This window comes from Mus caroli, unplaced genomic scaffold (assembly GCF_978045245.1).
Source record: "Mus caroli unplaced genomic scaffold, Mus_caroli_1 scaffold_3, whole genome shotgun sequence".
Classification (NCBI taxonomy): Eukaryota; Metazoa; Chordata; class Mammalia; order Rodentia; family Muridae; genus Mus; species Mus caroli.
Genome location: NW_028227258.1, coordinates 152517538 through 152533655, shown reverse-complemented (window position 1 = coordinate 152533655; position 16118 = coordinate 152517538). Strand labels below are relative to the sequence as shown.

At 42.1% G+C, this 16118-nt stretch overlaps 2 protein-coding genes across 8 annotated transcripts in view; both read right to left on the bottom strand.

Annotated features, from left to right (window-relative positions):
* Positions 1–7874, bottom strand: part of Mrps28 (mitochondrial ribosomal protein S28) — a 108574-nt gene extending 100700 nt beyond the window's left edge. Inside the window, exon 1 of the mRNA XM_021158772.2 lies at positions 7628–7874. Coding sequence (XP_021014431.1) covers positions 7628–7837 — 210 coding nt within the window. The 5' untranslated portion in view covers positions 7838–7874. The remainder of the gene's footprint in view (positions 1–7627) is intronic.
* A 5725-nt stretch (positions 7875–13599) lies between these two features.
* The window catches only part of Tpd52 (tumor protein D52), a 77621-nt gene continuing 75102 nt past the window's right edge, over positions 13600–16118 (bottom strand). For all 7 annotated transcript variants that reach the window (XM_029475460.2, XM_029475459.2, XM_085836027.1 and 4 more), the window contains one exon: positions 13600–15326. In XM_029475460.2, coding sequence (XP_029331320.1) covers positions 15204–15326 — 123 coding nt within the window. In that variant the 3' untranslated portion in view covers positions 13600–15203. The remainder of the gene's footprint in view (positions 15327–16118) is intronic.

Here is a 16118-nt window from a genome sequence, read left to right as displayed (position 1 = left end):
CTGAGACACAGGCATGCCCTGCCTTTTATGTGGGGATCTGAACTCAGATCCTCATGCTTGCACAACCAGAGCACTTAACCAATGCCCCTAAGCCCCTATATTTTAGTGGGAAGGAGGTTATGTACGAATTCAGGAATAATGACTTCTATTTATCTATGGAGACATGGTTACAGTCCCTCCTAAATGATGAAGCTATCAACCAAGAACAGAGAGCAACATTAAGTTACCAATACAGTACCTATGCCTGCCACCTGCTGGAAGGCTGACACAAGGCACCATTCTGTACATTTTTTAAAAAGGACATTAACAGTATATAGCTGGGAATGACACTTGGAATATGGACTTGCTAAGCAGTATTCTGTGGTAAAAATATACCATGGTAAATCTTTAATCATTAACTAGTTTTTAAAAATAAATATATAGGTTGTCTCCAATATTAAAAATAAAGCTGGGCTGGAGAGCTGCATCTTCCAAAAGCTTTGGGTTCAATTCCAGAATCCACAACCATCTGTAACGGCAGGAGAAGTCAGCTGTATCTGTTTGAGTAGTCAGAGCTCAGGCAGTAGGACAACATGTCAGCAGAGACTCACTGCCCACACTACCAACAGTCAGGCTCACCATCTTCAGAAAGCAGGCGAAACCCACCCTGAATCAGTCCCCAAAGCCTATAGATCCGTTCTGCTCGAATCTGATTAGTTTATTTCCTGTTACTTAACGCTAATTTTTTAAAAAGTTAGAAGGCTATAATCACAGCCTGAAAACAATATGAACAAAAAAATGAAATTTTAATGTAACACTTAGAAGGAAAAAACCCAAAGACATTAAAAGAAGGTAGCAATTATTTCTGAGCAAAACATGGGTGCTAATAAAGATCTACAATCAGAGAAACTAAGTCCAAGCTGAAAGTCGAAATGGAGCTAAATGGGTCAGGTCACATGATTACCCTTCAACTATAGCACATGCTAACGATCTTTCCTTTCTGGAAATGGACTACTTTTAACCAAATTTTAAGTATTGATAAAATCTGACTCCCGGGACTGGAAAGATGGCTCAGTGGTTAAGAGTGCTGACTGCTCTTCCTAAGGTCCTGAGTTCAAATCCCAGCAACCACATAGTGGCTCGCAACCATCCGTAATGAAATCTGACACCTACTTCTGGAGTGTCTGGAGACAGCTACAGTATACTTACTTATTTAAATAAATCTAAATAAAAATAAATAAATTAAATAAAGTGCAGGCGGTGGTAGCACATGATTTAAAAAAAAAAAAAAAAGCTTACTCCCTTGTGAAGTCTATCTACTTCAATTTACTATTTCATTGCCTTTTGACAATTTTCATTGTAGAAATGAACGTTTCAGAAAAAAAATATTATTAACTCTTAGTAACTATTTCAGAATTCTACAATGTAAAGAAAAGGGGATGGCATAAAATCAGAACTATATTTCAACATTCCTTTACAAACTTAATAATTTCTAAGATATCAATGATTTGTCATGTGTTCAATAGAAAACTGGGAAGAAAAAAAACCTGGAAGGGTAAGAATGAAGCACATAGCCGGGCATGGTGGCGCTCGCCTTTGATCCCAGCACTTGGTAGGCAGAGGCAGGCGGATTTCTGAGTTCAAGGCCAACCTGGTCTACAGAGTGAGTTCTAGGACAGTCAGGGCTACACAGAGAAACCCTGTCTTGAAAAACCAAAACTAAATAAATAAATAAATAGAATGAAGCACATGATTTTATTATATAAACATATAAAATAAGATCATTTCTTCGTTTATATTGAAACAAATCCTTTGGTATTCATAAAAAACTCAATGACTAACTTAAATCTTTTATCATGGACTGGAGAGATTGCACAGTGGTTAAGAGCGCTTGTAGAGGACCCAGGTTCCATTCCCAGCATCCACACCATATACACACAAACATGCAGGCAAGACCCTTGTGTATATTAAACAAAGTTCTGTCGTTTTGGTTGGATTGGTTGGTGTGGTTTGGTTGGTTGCTTTGGTTGGTGTGGTGTGGTTTGGTTGGTTGGTCTTTTGAAACTGGGTCTCTCTTCAGACTCCTGGCTATGCTGGAACTCACTATGCAGACCATGCTGGCCTTGAACTCACAAAGAGTGCTGGGATTAAAGGCTTGTGCCACCACACATGGCTAAGTATTTTTAAATTAAAAAGAAAAAAGGAAGGCAGGGAAGGATGGAGGGAGAGAGAAATTTTAACAAGAAAGTAAAAATACTCAAAATTTGTATGAAATCCATCTTAGATATTTTGAAATATATAAAAGTACAAGTGTCCTGCAGGGTCGATATTCCCAATACTCTGAAGCAGAGGGCGTCTACTGCGCAAACCACTTCCTGGCCGCGCTGCAGACGGACGACAGGACACCCCCTACTGTAAGGAAGCAGCAGCACTAGCCACGGAACACAGGAAAACCCATTCTTGCTCAACACTGCCATCTGTGGGCAGTTAACATGGGTTCTAAACTTAACCGTTCCCAATGCTATAAAGTCATATTGTCTAAGTTGACACAAGAGAGATGTAGAATTCAGGAGGGAAAGACTGGGATGTCACTCAGATACAACAATTTATCACTGGCAAGGTTGGGCTTTGATGCCCTACTCCACAAAGGAAAAAGAGACAGAAAAATATGTGTACAGACCTAACTATCTTCAGCAGATATTTACCCGTCCTTCATATAGCAGAATGAGCTCTGTTGACCACAATAATGAATAATATTTGGCCCTTATGCTCAATAGCTGAAAAAATACCAGCATCAAAGCTGGGAAAGACGTGGCCACGTGAACACACAAGTAACCATAGAACGCGCAGGTCCTTTAGACCCAAGTTTGCTTTATGTACTAACATCCACGAAATTGGGGCAAAAAAATTATGTGGATCAATTCTGACTTCTTAGCATATATGAAAATCCAACAGTGAAACCCATTATTTTAAAGACTAATGTAATATATGCTAAAAACAAAGTTAGTGTGTATCACTTGAAATTTCATTACTACATATACATATTTTCAAATCCAAAAATAGGCATCTGAGTTGCAATTTTTTACATAATCATTCAACCATCAAACTAAGTTTTATTACAATTTAAGTCAACATATATTCTTACTCACACACATGTATGGGTTCATGCAATAATCCTAACCTTGCTTTTTCCAAGAGTTGTAACTACAAAGACAAAATGGGCTCAGAAATGACTTCGTGAACCTACAGAATGGTCAGCATACTATAAGACAGTGGTGAAGCAAAGCCCAGGCCGTTCAAGGGTGTTTCATACGGTTGGCTGGCTCACTAAGGGAAGACAGAGTGAGTCCCTCAGTGAATCCTGGGAAACCCACCTCAGGGGGAAGAGCTTCATTTAGGAAACAGCAATGTTTATCTTCAAAGGAAATCAAGCACAAACCATCTTACTAATGAACTCTTACCTAAACCCCAATATGCATGCTATAAGTGTAATTTTTGTGACTACAAGTATATCTTATAGCTTATTTGTCAAGTAAAATATATAAACATCAGCAATTTTGACTTAAAATCAGGGATGAGGAGTATGACAATCCCAGTTCCCAATTCCTAAAGGTTGGTTTAGTCACCTGACATGGAGAAACTCCCCGGGTGGGCTGAGGCTAGAGTTCAGCAGCAGGCACTTGCACAGGCATGTGTGAGGCCCTGAGTTCCATCCCTAGCAATGCAGAACAGTAAGAGCAAATGCACACATGATGAAAACGGGGTGAGGTGGTAAGAAGACGGACATCACAGCACAGTCCCTGGGAGGTCATCTGGATAGGCACAGTAGACCTGTCAGAGGCTTTCTCCCAGTGAATACCCTCTACATTTGCTTTCATAAGCACAAAGTTACAAACGCCCACTGTAGCATTATCAACCTGAGCATTTGCAAGGCAGGCCTTTTCTATTTAAGTAAATTATAAATATATATAAAACCATAATATAAAACATTAGCAGAATTGTTAATACTGTGTATACACTGAACATAGGAATCAATAAGGAAAAGACTCAAAATTACACTTAGGTAAATACAGCAATTTTCAGTAGTAACAACTAAACTACATTATATTTACTGGCAAGGACTACTTTCAAGTGCTTTAAATAATGAATTGTTTAACCCTGCAATAGTCCCATGGCTCAGCTTTCTTTTATAATAAAAGGAAAAGGAGAAAACAGATATGTAGTACTTTTTCAAAAAATACAGCTAGAAAGATGGCTCAGTAGTTAAGAACACTGGCTCTTCTTCAAATTGACTGGGTTCAATTCTTAGCACCCACAGAGCGGCACACAATCATCTACACTCAGTCCCAGAGAATCATCTGGTCTCCTGAACATGCAAACATGCACATGAACATTTTTTAAAATTTTAAATATACCTAGTAAACAAAGCAAAACCAAGAATTTAAGCCAAGACTTTGTGAATCCAAGAAGTATAGTGTTTTGCAGGGATGTAACTGCAAACTGTATCTACCTACAACACAAGCCAACTGTGTTTTTAATGATATATGATGTTATGTTTTATATATATGTGTGTGTGTGTGTGTAAATATGTATAGTTGGTTTATATTTGTGTATATGTCTGTATGTATGTTTGTGTACTCAAACTCATACATAAAATCCAAGGGGTATATATATCTAAAATTCCTTTCCATCCTTGGGAATGATACCTTCCTGTGCTTTCTAAGTCAATGTTACTTTTATACTTTGTAAATAAACTTTTTTAAAAGTCCTGATCACACAGTACTTATTCATCTTCTAATTTCAGGGTATTTTTCAATTAATTAAACCCAACTCTAAAAAGTGATGTGACATTTTGCTCACAAGCTAAATCCCTAGCAATCCCTAACAACTGCTTGCATGCCTCACCACAAATGTTAAGAAAGGAATGTAGCAAAACTTCCAGCAAATACTAAAATTAAAGCTAGCGGGGTATTTTGAGCTTCCTAGCTACTCTAACACCATTTCTGCTCAATTACTATTATGGACAAGCACATTTAACTAAGAGCCCAACCTATCCTATGTGTGTAATGGTTTGTGAGTTGTCACAAGCCGTGACAAAACTCAAGTCCCTGTGTGACTGTGTACTACTTATCCGTACATCCACTTGGTAAACCTTAGTCTCCATTGTCAGCCCAACTAGACAGTAGAATCATGGAAGAGACACATCTCCTGTATATGAGGGTGTTTCCAGAGAGACGCAAAGGAGAAAGCTCACCCTGAATGTGAGCGGCACTACCCCACAGGTCCATTCAGAAAAATGGAAAATGAGAAGGAGAGCTGAGAATATCACTCATCTCCCTCTGCTTTCTGGCTCCAGGCACATGTAACCAGCTGCTTCTGGTTCCTGATGCCCAGCAGGGCCTTCTCTGCCAATTGGGCTATGCCCTCAAACCATGGACAGAAAACAATCCTTTCTTCCTTAAGCTGTTTGTTGTCAGGTACTTGGTCACAGCAAGGAGGAAAGTAAGTAAACAAACAGCAAACATTTACCAAGTACCCATCATGAACCACACAAAGTGCTCACATATTGAGAACAAACCAGAACAAGAGAGAAAAAGACCTCTGCCCACCTAAAAGCTCATTATATTGGGGGTAAGGCCATGAAAACTTTTATCCTAAAGTGTACTAATGTGGCACAAACTACCATATTAGAAATTACCAGTGCCTGTAAGTTAGAAGTAGACATGTGCACAGTATCTTTTGTTGTTTTGGGTTTTCTATTTCTCCAGTGAAAAGCTTGATTTTATTGTCTCACTGAAGTGTACACTTCAGCCCTTAGTCATGGCTTAGACATACTTATTTGGGGGGTTGGGAAGGGGCATGCCACAAGGGATACGGGGAGGTCAAAGAACAGTTTGCAGGAATCAATTCTCTCCAGGTCAGCAGGCTTAGCAACAAATGCCCTCCCACCCTCAAATGACACTTTTTATTTTATTATAACACAAACCCAGGCACGTCATAACGACACATGAGAGGTAGAGCAGGAGTGCGGCACACACAGGCTGTGGTATAGTGCTTCCACAGCACTAGAAGGTCCCCTAGGGGACTGTTTCCTGCAGCTTTAAGGTACTTACAACAAAACTGAGATGGTGCTATCCCATAGCTCTTCGTCCACCTCTACAGTCTCTGTTATCCACAACCTCAACGGGAGCATGCATTTGATACCTAATAAACCCCATGGTTAGAACAGCTTCTCACGACAAAGCACTGATAACCCATTTAATGAGGAAAGTAATTCTGAAAGCATTCCTGAAAAGCCACCTCACTGTGTCTTGTCATGGAGCCCAGCACTAGAATATCTCAACTGCAGTGCCTCAGTCTAGATGCTGCAAAGCTGCAGAGACCCTGCAAAGCAGAGACCCTACCCTGTACAGCGGAGATTACAACCCAGCCTCCTTACACCCTCCTCCCCAAGCATTTATTCCAACTAAACCAAGATTCCCAAGAATTATTTTTAACAAGGAATTGGGGGCTGGAGACATGGCTTGGTGGTTAAGAGCACTGACTGCTCTTCCGATGGCCTTGAGTTCAAATCCCAGCAACCACATGGTGGCTCACAACCATCTATAATGAGATCGGATGCCCTCTTTTGTTGTGTCTGAAGACAGCTACAGTGTACTCACATATAATAAATAAATCTTAAAAAAAAAAAAAAAGGAATTGGTAAACTACATTTCACAACCAAATGCATCTACTCGCTGGGTAGCAGAATGATGTTTGCTAAGCTGTGTTAGAGATTCCATGCAGTGTGAACTGGGCAGAGCAAATAAAGTGTCCTGGGACTTCCAGAAAACACCTTACCTCTGCCTGAGAAAACAGAACACTCTGATCAGAACAGTCTTTAGAAGGAAAGGGAATCACGGTCAGTGTTTCATATCTAAGAGCTTTCCTTCATTAAACTAATCACTACTATGTGAAACCACAGCTACGGTTAAGATGTCCAATAAGCTGTCCTTAGACTAGGGAGAGTATTCTGGTTTACCTGATGGTCCTAATTAATCCCAACAGAACTCAAAATAAAAAAGGGAGCAGATGCAAGGTCATCATGAGGTAGGTAGTGAGTAAGAAGACTTAGTTGTCACTGTCAGCTTTGAAGATGGAAGAAGCGGCTCCTGAGTCAAAGAGCAATAGCTTTAAGTGTCATTTCAATTCAATTAAGATGTTTGTGACAGGCCTGGAGCCTCCTTGTGGCACAGCTAAGACCTGGAGCCGTTTTCCTCCAAGTCTGACGGGTCGCCCCACAAACCCGCTGGATACCTGGCCCAGAATGTCTCACTAGGGTATGCAGACAGAACCCACAGGCGCGTAAATGCCTTGGAAAAGGAAGAAAATATTAATCACACGCTCTGCTGCAGGTCAAGGGTAGAAAGCTACACGCGCCGCTCCAGTCGCTCCTCTCCTCATCCCTAAGTCAACGGCATAGCCCATGACAACAAGGACAGAATTCACCCCCAACCCACGCTGGCCCCTCCCTGGAGTCGCCGCCTGAGCCCCACCCCAACACCGACAGGCTCCCGCCCCACCACGCCGGCCCCTCCCAGCGTCCGGGGCTTAGCCCCGCCCCACGCTCGGCCCCGCGTGCGGACGTGGCGCCGCGAGGCCTGCTTACCAGTCGGAGCTCCGCCTTCCGCTGCAAGTCCGAGTGTCGCTCCAGAGCGCTCGCGAAGCCGCCTGAACGCGCCCGAGGAGCGGAGGAGTCGTGGGTTGCGCTCTCGGAGCCACTCTCCGTGCTTGCATTTCGCAAAGGCTTGGAGAAGACAAGCGCTCTCAAGAAACGGCTCCCAGCAGTCCCGGCGTGGGACCTACACAGCGCCGCCATGACGCCTGCGCGACCTCTGACCTCTTCTGCACGCTTGCAGGTCAGGGGGCGGGCCGAGGAGAGCCCCGCCTACCGCCTTAATCCCAGGCGAGCCTGCTAGTCCCGTAGTTTAAAGCTTGCCTGACCGATCTCCCAAGGACGCCAGAGAGCGCATGCCTCCTGAGGGACGGGGTGACGCTACAGCTGCTGTACTACACAGTCTTCAGAGGTCTTCTTCGTTATCCTGTTAGAGTTGGAAGCCCTATGTTCACCAGCACCTCCTGTGCCTTCGTTATTCAGCACTTTCGAATGCGTCATGCTTTAGATTTGAAATAATTCTTAGTGTTCACCCTCCAGTTTTGTAAACTCCAGGAAGGAAGGAGAATGCCTTTGCAAATGGGCACAAAGTTGTTCGTAAAACTGGTGGTCTGTCCTTGGCCACTTCTGTTGCCAGTCACATGCATTACAAAACTCAACAGAAGTTTTATCCTAGCTAGCTACCATCATTTCCTGTGAATTAAGCTTTAGAAATATGCTCAGGCGTTGCACTTCCACGCTCCCATACCCAAACACTTGATATTGTTTGTTTCTCCCCAGTGCAAATCCCCAGAATTTGTCCATCCACTTAAGAATCGAACCTAACGCCATAGTTGCAAAAGTGTTTGCCTTTTAAGTGGACCACTAGTCTAATCAATGTAATGTTAACCTACAGATTACTAAATCCAAGGGCGGGTGTCAGTTTTCTATGTCATTTGTACATAAATATCTTTTTACCCCTTAAATCGGGGTCTCATGTAACCCATACTGGCCTTGAGCTCACTGTGTAGTTGAGGGTGACCCTCAACATCTGACCTTCCTGCTTCTCCCTGAATGATGGGACTTTACAAGTACTGTCACTACCAGGGCCAGGACAGAACCTCTTTTATGTCTTTGACGCTTAGTGTAAGTCTTCCTCAATGCTGCAGGTCTATTTTGACCATAGAATGATGCATAATTTTGTGCATCACTTATCACTCCGCATTACTAGTCACTGTAGGGAGTATCTCACAAATTCAGGAGCCTGAAAGATAGATTCCGCTCCAAGTGAGATCTCATTCTGCATACACTCATTTCTGCTGACACTTAAGTGGATTCTTGTCGAAAATGTCAATCTCTATGGCTATTACCACTTTCAGTTCCTTTCGAAAACAGTGTAGCAAATTGTAGAGCATGGCCAGGGCCCTTTAAGAGCCCTCAGCAGTCTCAAGTAAGGAACTTTCATCTTGGGCAATCCAGTATCCCGGTGCAGATTTGGTTTTTCTGCTTGGGAAAGCAAGCTGCTCAGCAGTGCCAAGTTTAAAGAACTGCTTTGCAAACTTAAATTGTATCACTTCGAGTGCTTGTCTGGCACGGCAAGGCCCTAGGTTCAATCTTCAGCATAAACCCTCCATCTGGATGAACAGAACAAATGAAGTCCCATCTTTAAATCCAACAGACATGTTATATTCGTGTTGCCTAAGCTAGTGAATAACCCTGAAAGACCGGCAGAGCCATGGGAAGGGGGCTCTTAGTCTTCCTTTTGATATATGTACGCTCAGTGGACACATCTTGAAGCTTCCAACTTACTTAAGAAGTATCAAATGAGATTAGAAAAGTGAGGATTCACAGGGCAGTGGTGATATACAACTTGAATTCTATCCCTCAAGAGGAAGAGGCAGAGGAATGTCTCTGAGTTTGAGGCCAGTCTGGCCTACAGAGCAACTTCGAGGCCAGCCAGGGCTCTACAGCAAAGTCCTGTCTCAAAAATACTAAAGAAGAGGAGAGAGGAAGGAGAGAGTGGAGATTCATAGCAAACCATTTTAATTGGAATTTCCTTATACAGTGAATTGTGCTCATCTGAGAAGCCATAGGTTGTCAATAAAAAGCCTAACACCAGGTTTGGGACACCTCCCCTCAAGCTGATGGTCAGGGTTTTCCTGGAGACACCTGGCACAATACAGACAACTGTCCCTGCACTTGTTTGCCTATCAGGACATGGCAGTAAAACTCTGCTGAAGACACTACACATACTGGTCACAGACTGTGAAGAAACCAAGTTGGCCCGCACAACTTGGTTGGTACTCTCAGTGTACTAGGAACATGTCGTGTGGGCTGAAATAATCAGCTGTGAACCCTGTGAACTCGAATAACAACCAGCATGGCAGAAGATGACCAGGGGTATAGTGTTGGCATGAATGCTATGAGAGTAAGCAAACACTTCTTGGACTTTTAAAGCCTGCTCCACAGGAGATGGAACCAATCCAGTTACTGCAGATCTGGCCAAAAACTATGATTTTGCTAAACAGATGTACTATCAAACTGCCCTATAAATTCCTCTCTACTCACAGGTTAGTGCAGCTCGAAGGCCTCACCAGCAAAGTTTCTTTGTGCAGTGGATGGTAGTTAACACAGAAACAACTGGTCCAAGTTGTACAGCCTGTGGAGAGCTCCACCACAAATGGCCACAAATCCACATCACCACTCCATCATCCCACAGCTCAGGGACCATCCTGGAGGAGCTGGTACAAAGATTATTAAGACCCAGTGGTCAGAGAGGACCAAATCGCAAGTGCTTTCTGCAATCATGAACTCTCAGCAGCTGTGGTTGCCTAAGTGGGACCTGCCAGATCAACACAATCGAGCTTCTAAATAGACTGGGAAGTAGCTCGTGAGCCCCACTCAACTGTATGGTTCAAAATCCGATAAATGATAGCACAAACTAGAATCAATGGATTATTAAAGTTTATTGCTGGGGGTAGGGAGGTAGAAGCAGATCAGGGAAGTAGTTAAGGGGAAAAGTTAGTGCATATGATTAAAACATATGCAATCCTCAAAGATACTTACTTTTCAAACTGAAGTAGTGAGGAGATGGGAATTTTGAGCTGGGAGTCAACCTGCACTAAGTAATGAGATCCTGTCTCAAAACAGTGTGTGGTGGGGCATGCATGTGATCCCTGTCTCTGGCAGATGGAAGTAGGATAGTCAGGGCTTCAAGGTCACCCTTTGCTACATAGCAAGATGGGACATCTTGAACTGTGTGAGACTGCCTCAGAAATAAATAAATGAATGAATGAATGGATGGATGAGTAAATGGATAAATGGATGAATGAAATAAAACCAAGTGAGTCAACGAGAGGGATGAGTCTGCAGGACTCTTGCCTACACAGGCACTAATGGGCATGGGCTCTAGTGGCAATACTGCTCCTCCATGCATCTTCCCACTAGCTCTATTAAAATACTTCCAAGTTATTAATACCCATTGTAAAAATGTTACTAGCAGTTAGCAAGAAAACGAATAAAATATACTTCAAAGCTCTGATGGCATCAATCACCCTGGCCTCATCTACCAAGTTGTGGCATCAACAGCGCTACACACACCACACCCCAGCCCACCCCCAAGAACACCAGTGTGCTAACGGGTGCTTCCTAAAACCTCCATAGAAAGTAGGTCTTAGTGGTTTGGTTGGGGTGACCTAGAGGTGGTTAGAAATGTATGCCTCAGGCTGGGATGTGGCTCAATTAAATCTGGGTTCAACTCCCAACACCACTAGAAAGCTATGGTTCTTAACTGCACAGGAAAGACTGGAAGAAAGTCCTGAGACATAGGTGAGATATATTGTCACACTAAAGACGTTCATCTCAGCCTCAGAAAGAGGACCACTAGAAAGCTATGGTTCTTAGCTGCACAGGAAAGACTGGAGAAAGTCCTGAGACATAGGTGAGATATATTGTCACACTAAAGACGTTCATCTCAGCCTCAGAAAGAGGGCCATTTTACAGGTCACAGAGATGGCTGAGGAGAGCATTTTGGGACGGGATAATACTAAAAACTAGTCATATTGAAGAAAAAATCCTAGAAATAAAGGAAAAATAAAGCATGTGAAGGGAAGGTTTTTTAACATGTTCATGTGCGTGAGGGTGCTCGTCAGCACACATAGAGGCCATTTGATGTTGGCTGCCTTCTTTCTATGAGGATCCAGGTCTTCCTACTTGCATGGCAAATACTTCACCACTGAACCATCTCCCCAGTCCTGACGCTGAGACTCTTAAAGGTCATATGTAAACAAGAAAATTGTTTGGCTATTGCTGTGTGGTAGGAAAAAAAAACAACTTAAAATCATCACACTACCAACCAAACTCAGTAACATCACAATTACACAAAGGAGTTGGTAGGAGCTGAGTCACCAGTCCACTGGAGTGTGAAGCCCTGGTACATGCTGAGGGCACACAGGCCTTAAATTCATGCCCTACACCGGAATATGGAAACTACAGAATTAAGATCTGCTGCTTTGGGGGAATTGAATGGGGGGGGGGTGCAGAGGGGAAACTAGGAAGGAGGGCATTTGAAATTAACCAATTAAAAAAAAAACCTGCTGCTTTACTTAAAAGTGGCCCTGTTTTATATTATGTGTGCTTTCTATCATCAATCCAAAGTAGAAAACAAGGACTAATCTCTGGTCAGATGTCTCTTTGCTATGGAAAAATCCAGCCTTTCAGCTGTCTTAAGAACTATTTATCCTTAAAAAGGATCTGGAGAGATGGCTCATCAGTTCAAAGTCCATAATATTACTCTTAGAGAATGAATGCCCAGGTTCAGTTCCCTACATGCACATCTGACTGTGCCTCCAGCTCTGGGACACCCTGACGTCTCTGCTCTCCACAGGCGCGTATACTCATAAGCACATAACACACTTGCATACAAACACATAATGAAATAAACCTTAATTTAAAAGAAAGCAATCTAAAGAATGCAGGATCCTGATGTTGGCACATTTGCACATTTGCTGTGTCCCCTCGCACACTCGCGCTTCCACCTTTACAACTGCTGGTCGGCTGGCTGGCTGAGTTTGAAGCTTTACTTTGCTGTTTTACATGTCAGCATCTGAAGAGTCTGAGAGATGTTGCAAAAATGACTCACCCTTTCCTGAAAGAGGGGAAATACATAAAGAACCCCTACCCAAATTACAGTTTTTATTGCTTTCAAACACTTCACAGAAAACCATGTGTAACTTAATTAAAAGACCCAGAAGGAGTTCAAATTAAACTCTTCTGTATTCCAAGAATTGTGTGTAGTGGCTCAAATCCGAGGGCTGGTGATGAGTTCTCTCTTTTATTCACTTCTCAGGTTCTAACTATTAAGAATTCTTGCTAGTGTCCCCCAGAACCTTGAGTTAGGAAACACTGCTTTTGGAAAGACCTCGGAGCTCTTCCATCACCGTTTGTGTCCTCATACAGCTGAGATTTCACAGGAAACCCAAGCTTCCCCTTTTGCTGTTTTGCCAGCATAAACACAAATCCCAGTAAGCAGCCCCAACCTCTCTGCAATATTTCTGTTAATAGCGGTTTGTAGCCTTAGTATCTGTGAACTAACTCATAACGAATCTCCAACAGATATTCTGCATATATGTGAATATTCTAAAACTCCCATTTAATTTTCTGTGTTAGTCCTTCGTTTTGTAACATCTTTGATGAGGCAGGGTGCCTTCCAGTAGATTAACTTTCTAGATGAAGTGTGGGAAGAGTTTCTTCCACACTCATCCCTGGTCTGATCTATGTATATTCCTTCTCCTTCTCTCCTCCACTTACATCATTTTCCTCATATGAAATATCTATACAAAACTTGAAGATTTCTTATTAAAAAAAAAAAAAAAACTACCATCTTATTCTGTTCTTGCCTGGTTACAAATACAGAGTAGGTACCCAGGAAACAATCTGTTAACAAGATGTTAGCAAGAAGAAGAAGAAGAAAAAAATAAAAAGACTAATTGGTAGAAAAATCATTATATTGAATAATCACAATATTTCTCTAGAGACAAATTTCTACAGTTCCAGTCCTCTAGGAAAATGCTTCCAGAATACCAGTTGATTTTAGAATATAACAAGTTTTGTCCAGACCACTGTCCTCTTAATAAATATTGAAACCTATACTACTGAGACACAGACTTTATTAAGATTTTCACATGTAATCAAGCATAGTTTCCATTGCATCCAAGTAGCAACCAGGAATGGCAGCATGTCATTTTGTAACAACCGACACTGTGGCTTTTCAATTCTGGTTTGCAGAAACCTTATCCTCAATTAAATCTAGTCATGCTCTGAAAAATGCTTTAGGTCACTCCAAGCTTGGCAATTAACATTTGGCATGGACACTGGTAAAACCACAATAGAGAAGTAACAGATACAACCTCATAGGCCATAAACATACACAGCAAAGGAAGCAGGAGTGAGTCAGGAGTGACCACAGTTAATAGAGGAGCTTAGCAGAGCCACTGGGAAGCTTTGACTCACAGCCCCGACAGTTCTTAGAGTAGGAACAAATCTACATACAGTACAGCTCAGGCACTAACACACTGAGAACAGGTACAGCCTGATAAGCTCAGTCGTAGTAACGCCTCACAGCCTTCGGAGTTATCAACAATACCTTAGTATAAAAAAATATTCAAGTTGTATTTCTCATAGAACTTTCTGTGCTTCCTAAAGGTGTTAAATGGATTTAATGGAGGCAGTAATTTTCCCTAAGGTGAATTTTTTTTTAGCATTTTTATAGCTGTATAGACCTAAAGACTTTTAGACTTTTGGAATTATCAGTGATGAATGTGGGAACATTCAAACTTACTGTAATATCATATACTTAACTCACAATGTTATTCTATCAATTTATCTGAAATTAACTTTTAATCTTGTAAAAAAAAATGTGTGAGAATGGTATAATAAATAACTGATATGCTCAAATAGATGTAGCTACAAATGACAGTTACCAAGGCAGGAGGACCCACACTCTCCCCACTGGAAGTTTGAGTGTCTGCATGTTTTTAATTTACAGAATTATGGAACTGCATACACACCTGTCTACTTCAGTCTGGTGTCTTTAGAAACCCAAGATATGGTCCTCATAGAACTGTTTATCCGAGAAAAAAATGTACCTGGTGGTTTCTCCTTTGAAAGTAATGAAATCATTCCAAGACTTTTAATAACCAGAATTTAGAAAAGAACAGTTTGTTAGAAATTGATTAAGTGTACAGAGACCCAAAAACAATGACTCATGAAGATAGTAAAGAAAGATCAAACTAGAATCCAGATGGACAGTGATTTTAAGGAGAAACACAGTAGTTGCCTGCAGGGATCTACCAGAGGCTCTATGATGCTGTTGCCTATACAAAGGGCCTTCCGTGCATGCGAACAGTGTTTCCCTGGAGTGGAGGTGAAGGTGATTTCACTTTGTTTCATTCATCAACTATTTGGTCAGAGAAATAAGTAAAGCTAAATAAAAGCACATCTGGTGGAAATCCGCAGCCATGAGCGTTGTCAAGATGTGCTTGGCTCTCGCTGGCAGCACCTGGCAGTGGGCAGCAGGACACAGGTCGGCAGCTCAGGGGCTCTCTGTCATCTGTTCTGGAGGAGGCTCTGTGGTCATGGTACTGGTAGCATTGGCTGTGGAATTCAGGACTTCTCCAAAATCGCCGCCAGCAGGCTTGGCTCCTCCTACTTTAGACTTTTTAAAAAGTGTGAAACAGAAAGACATCATGAAACAACGTTAACTGCCCCTGCAGAAAGGAACTTTAAATTTACTTTCAAGAACACACAGGGCCTCTCCTGGCCCAGCTCATTACATGGATGTATGTACTATAGTGCTCGGGGTATCGGAACAGCCCAACATCTGCTTTCTACCTTGCTGAAATGCTTGCCCCACACTCCACCCTGCCACCATCAACTAATTGCTCTTCACCAGAAAATTTACTTCAAGAGCTTTGCACTCTATTATTCCAAAGTATCTACTGGTCTCTGTAGATAATTGATAAACATCTTGTTGTCTATCAGTTTCATTCATCCACATTCATTCAGAAATATTGAGTACAACAAATGGAGGACATAAATGGATTTCTCCAGGTGCACTGTAAGCTTTTCAGCCCTTACCTATATAAAAGTCTAGCCTACAGACTAAGCATCGTCAGGGGGCTTGACAGACACTGAGAATGTCAGAACTGAAACCTTAGTGCCAGAAGGACCCTGAGTGACTTCCTGCGTACTGGAAATGGGTAAAGCCACACTCCAATGTAGCAGGTCTGAAAGAGTCAATCAGTGTTTGAACGCTACATAACAGCTAATACTCAGGAACTAGCTCGTGACCAAGAATGCATGCTCAGTGGATTCAAACTTGCCTGTCCTGTTCCCCGAGTCTTTACTGACTGGACAGAGTCTAAAACGTCCCATCCAATCTTTAAATTGTTGGATAAATTTGCATTTGTAGCCATTATTAAATTCACTGAACTATATTTTTTAACTG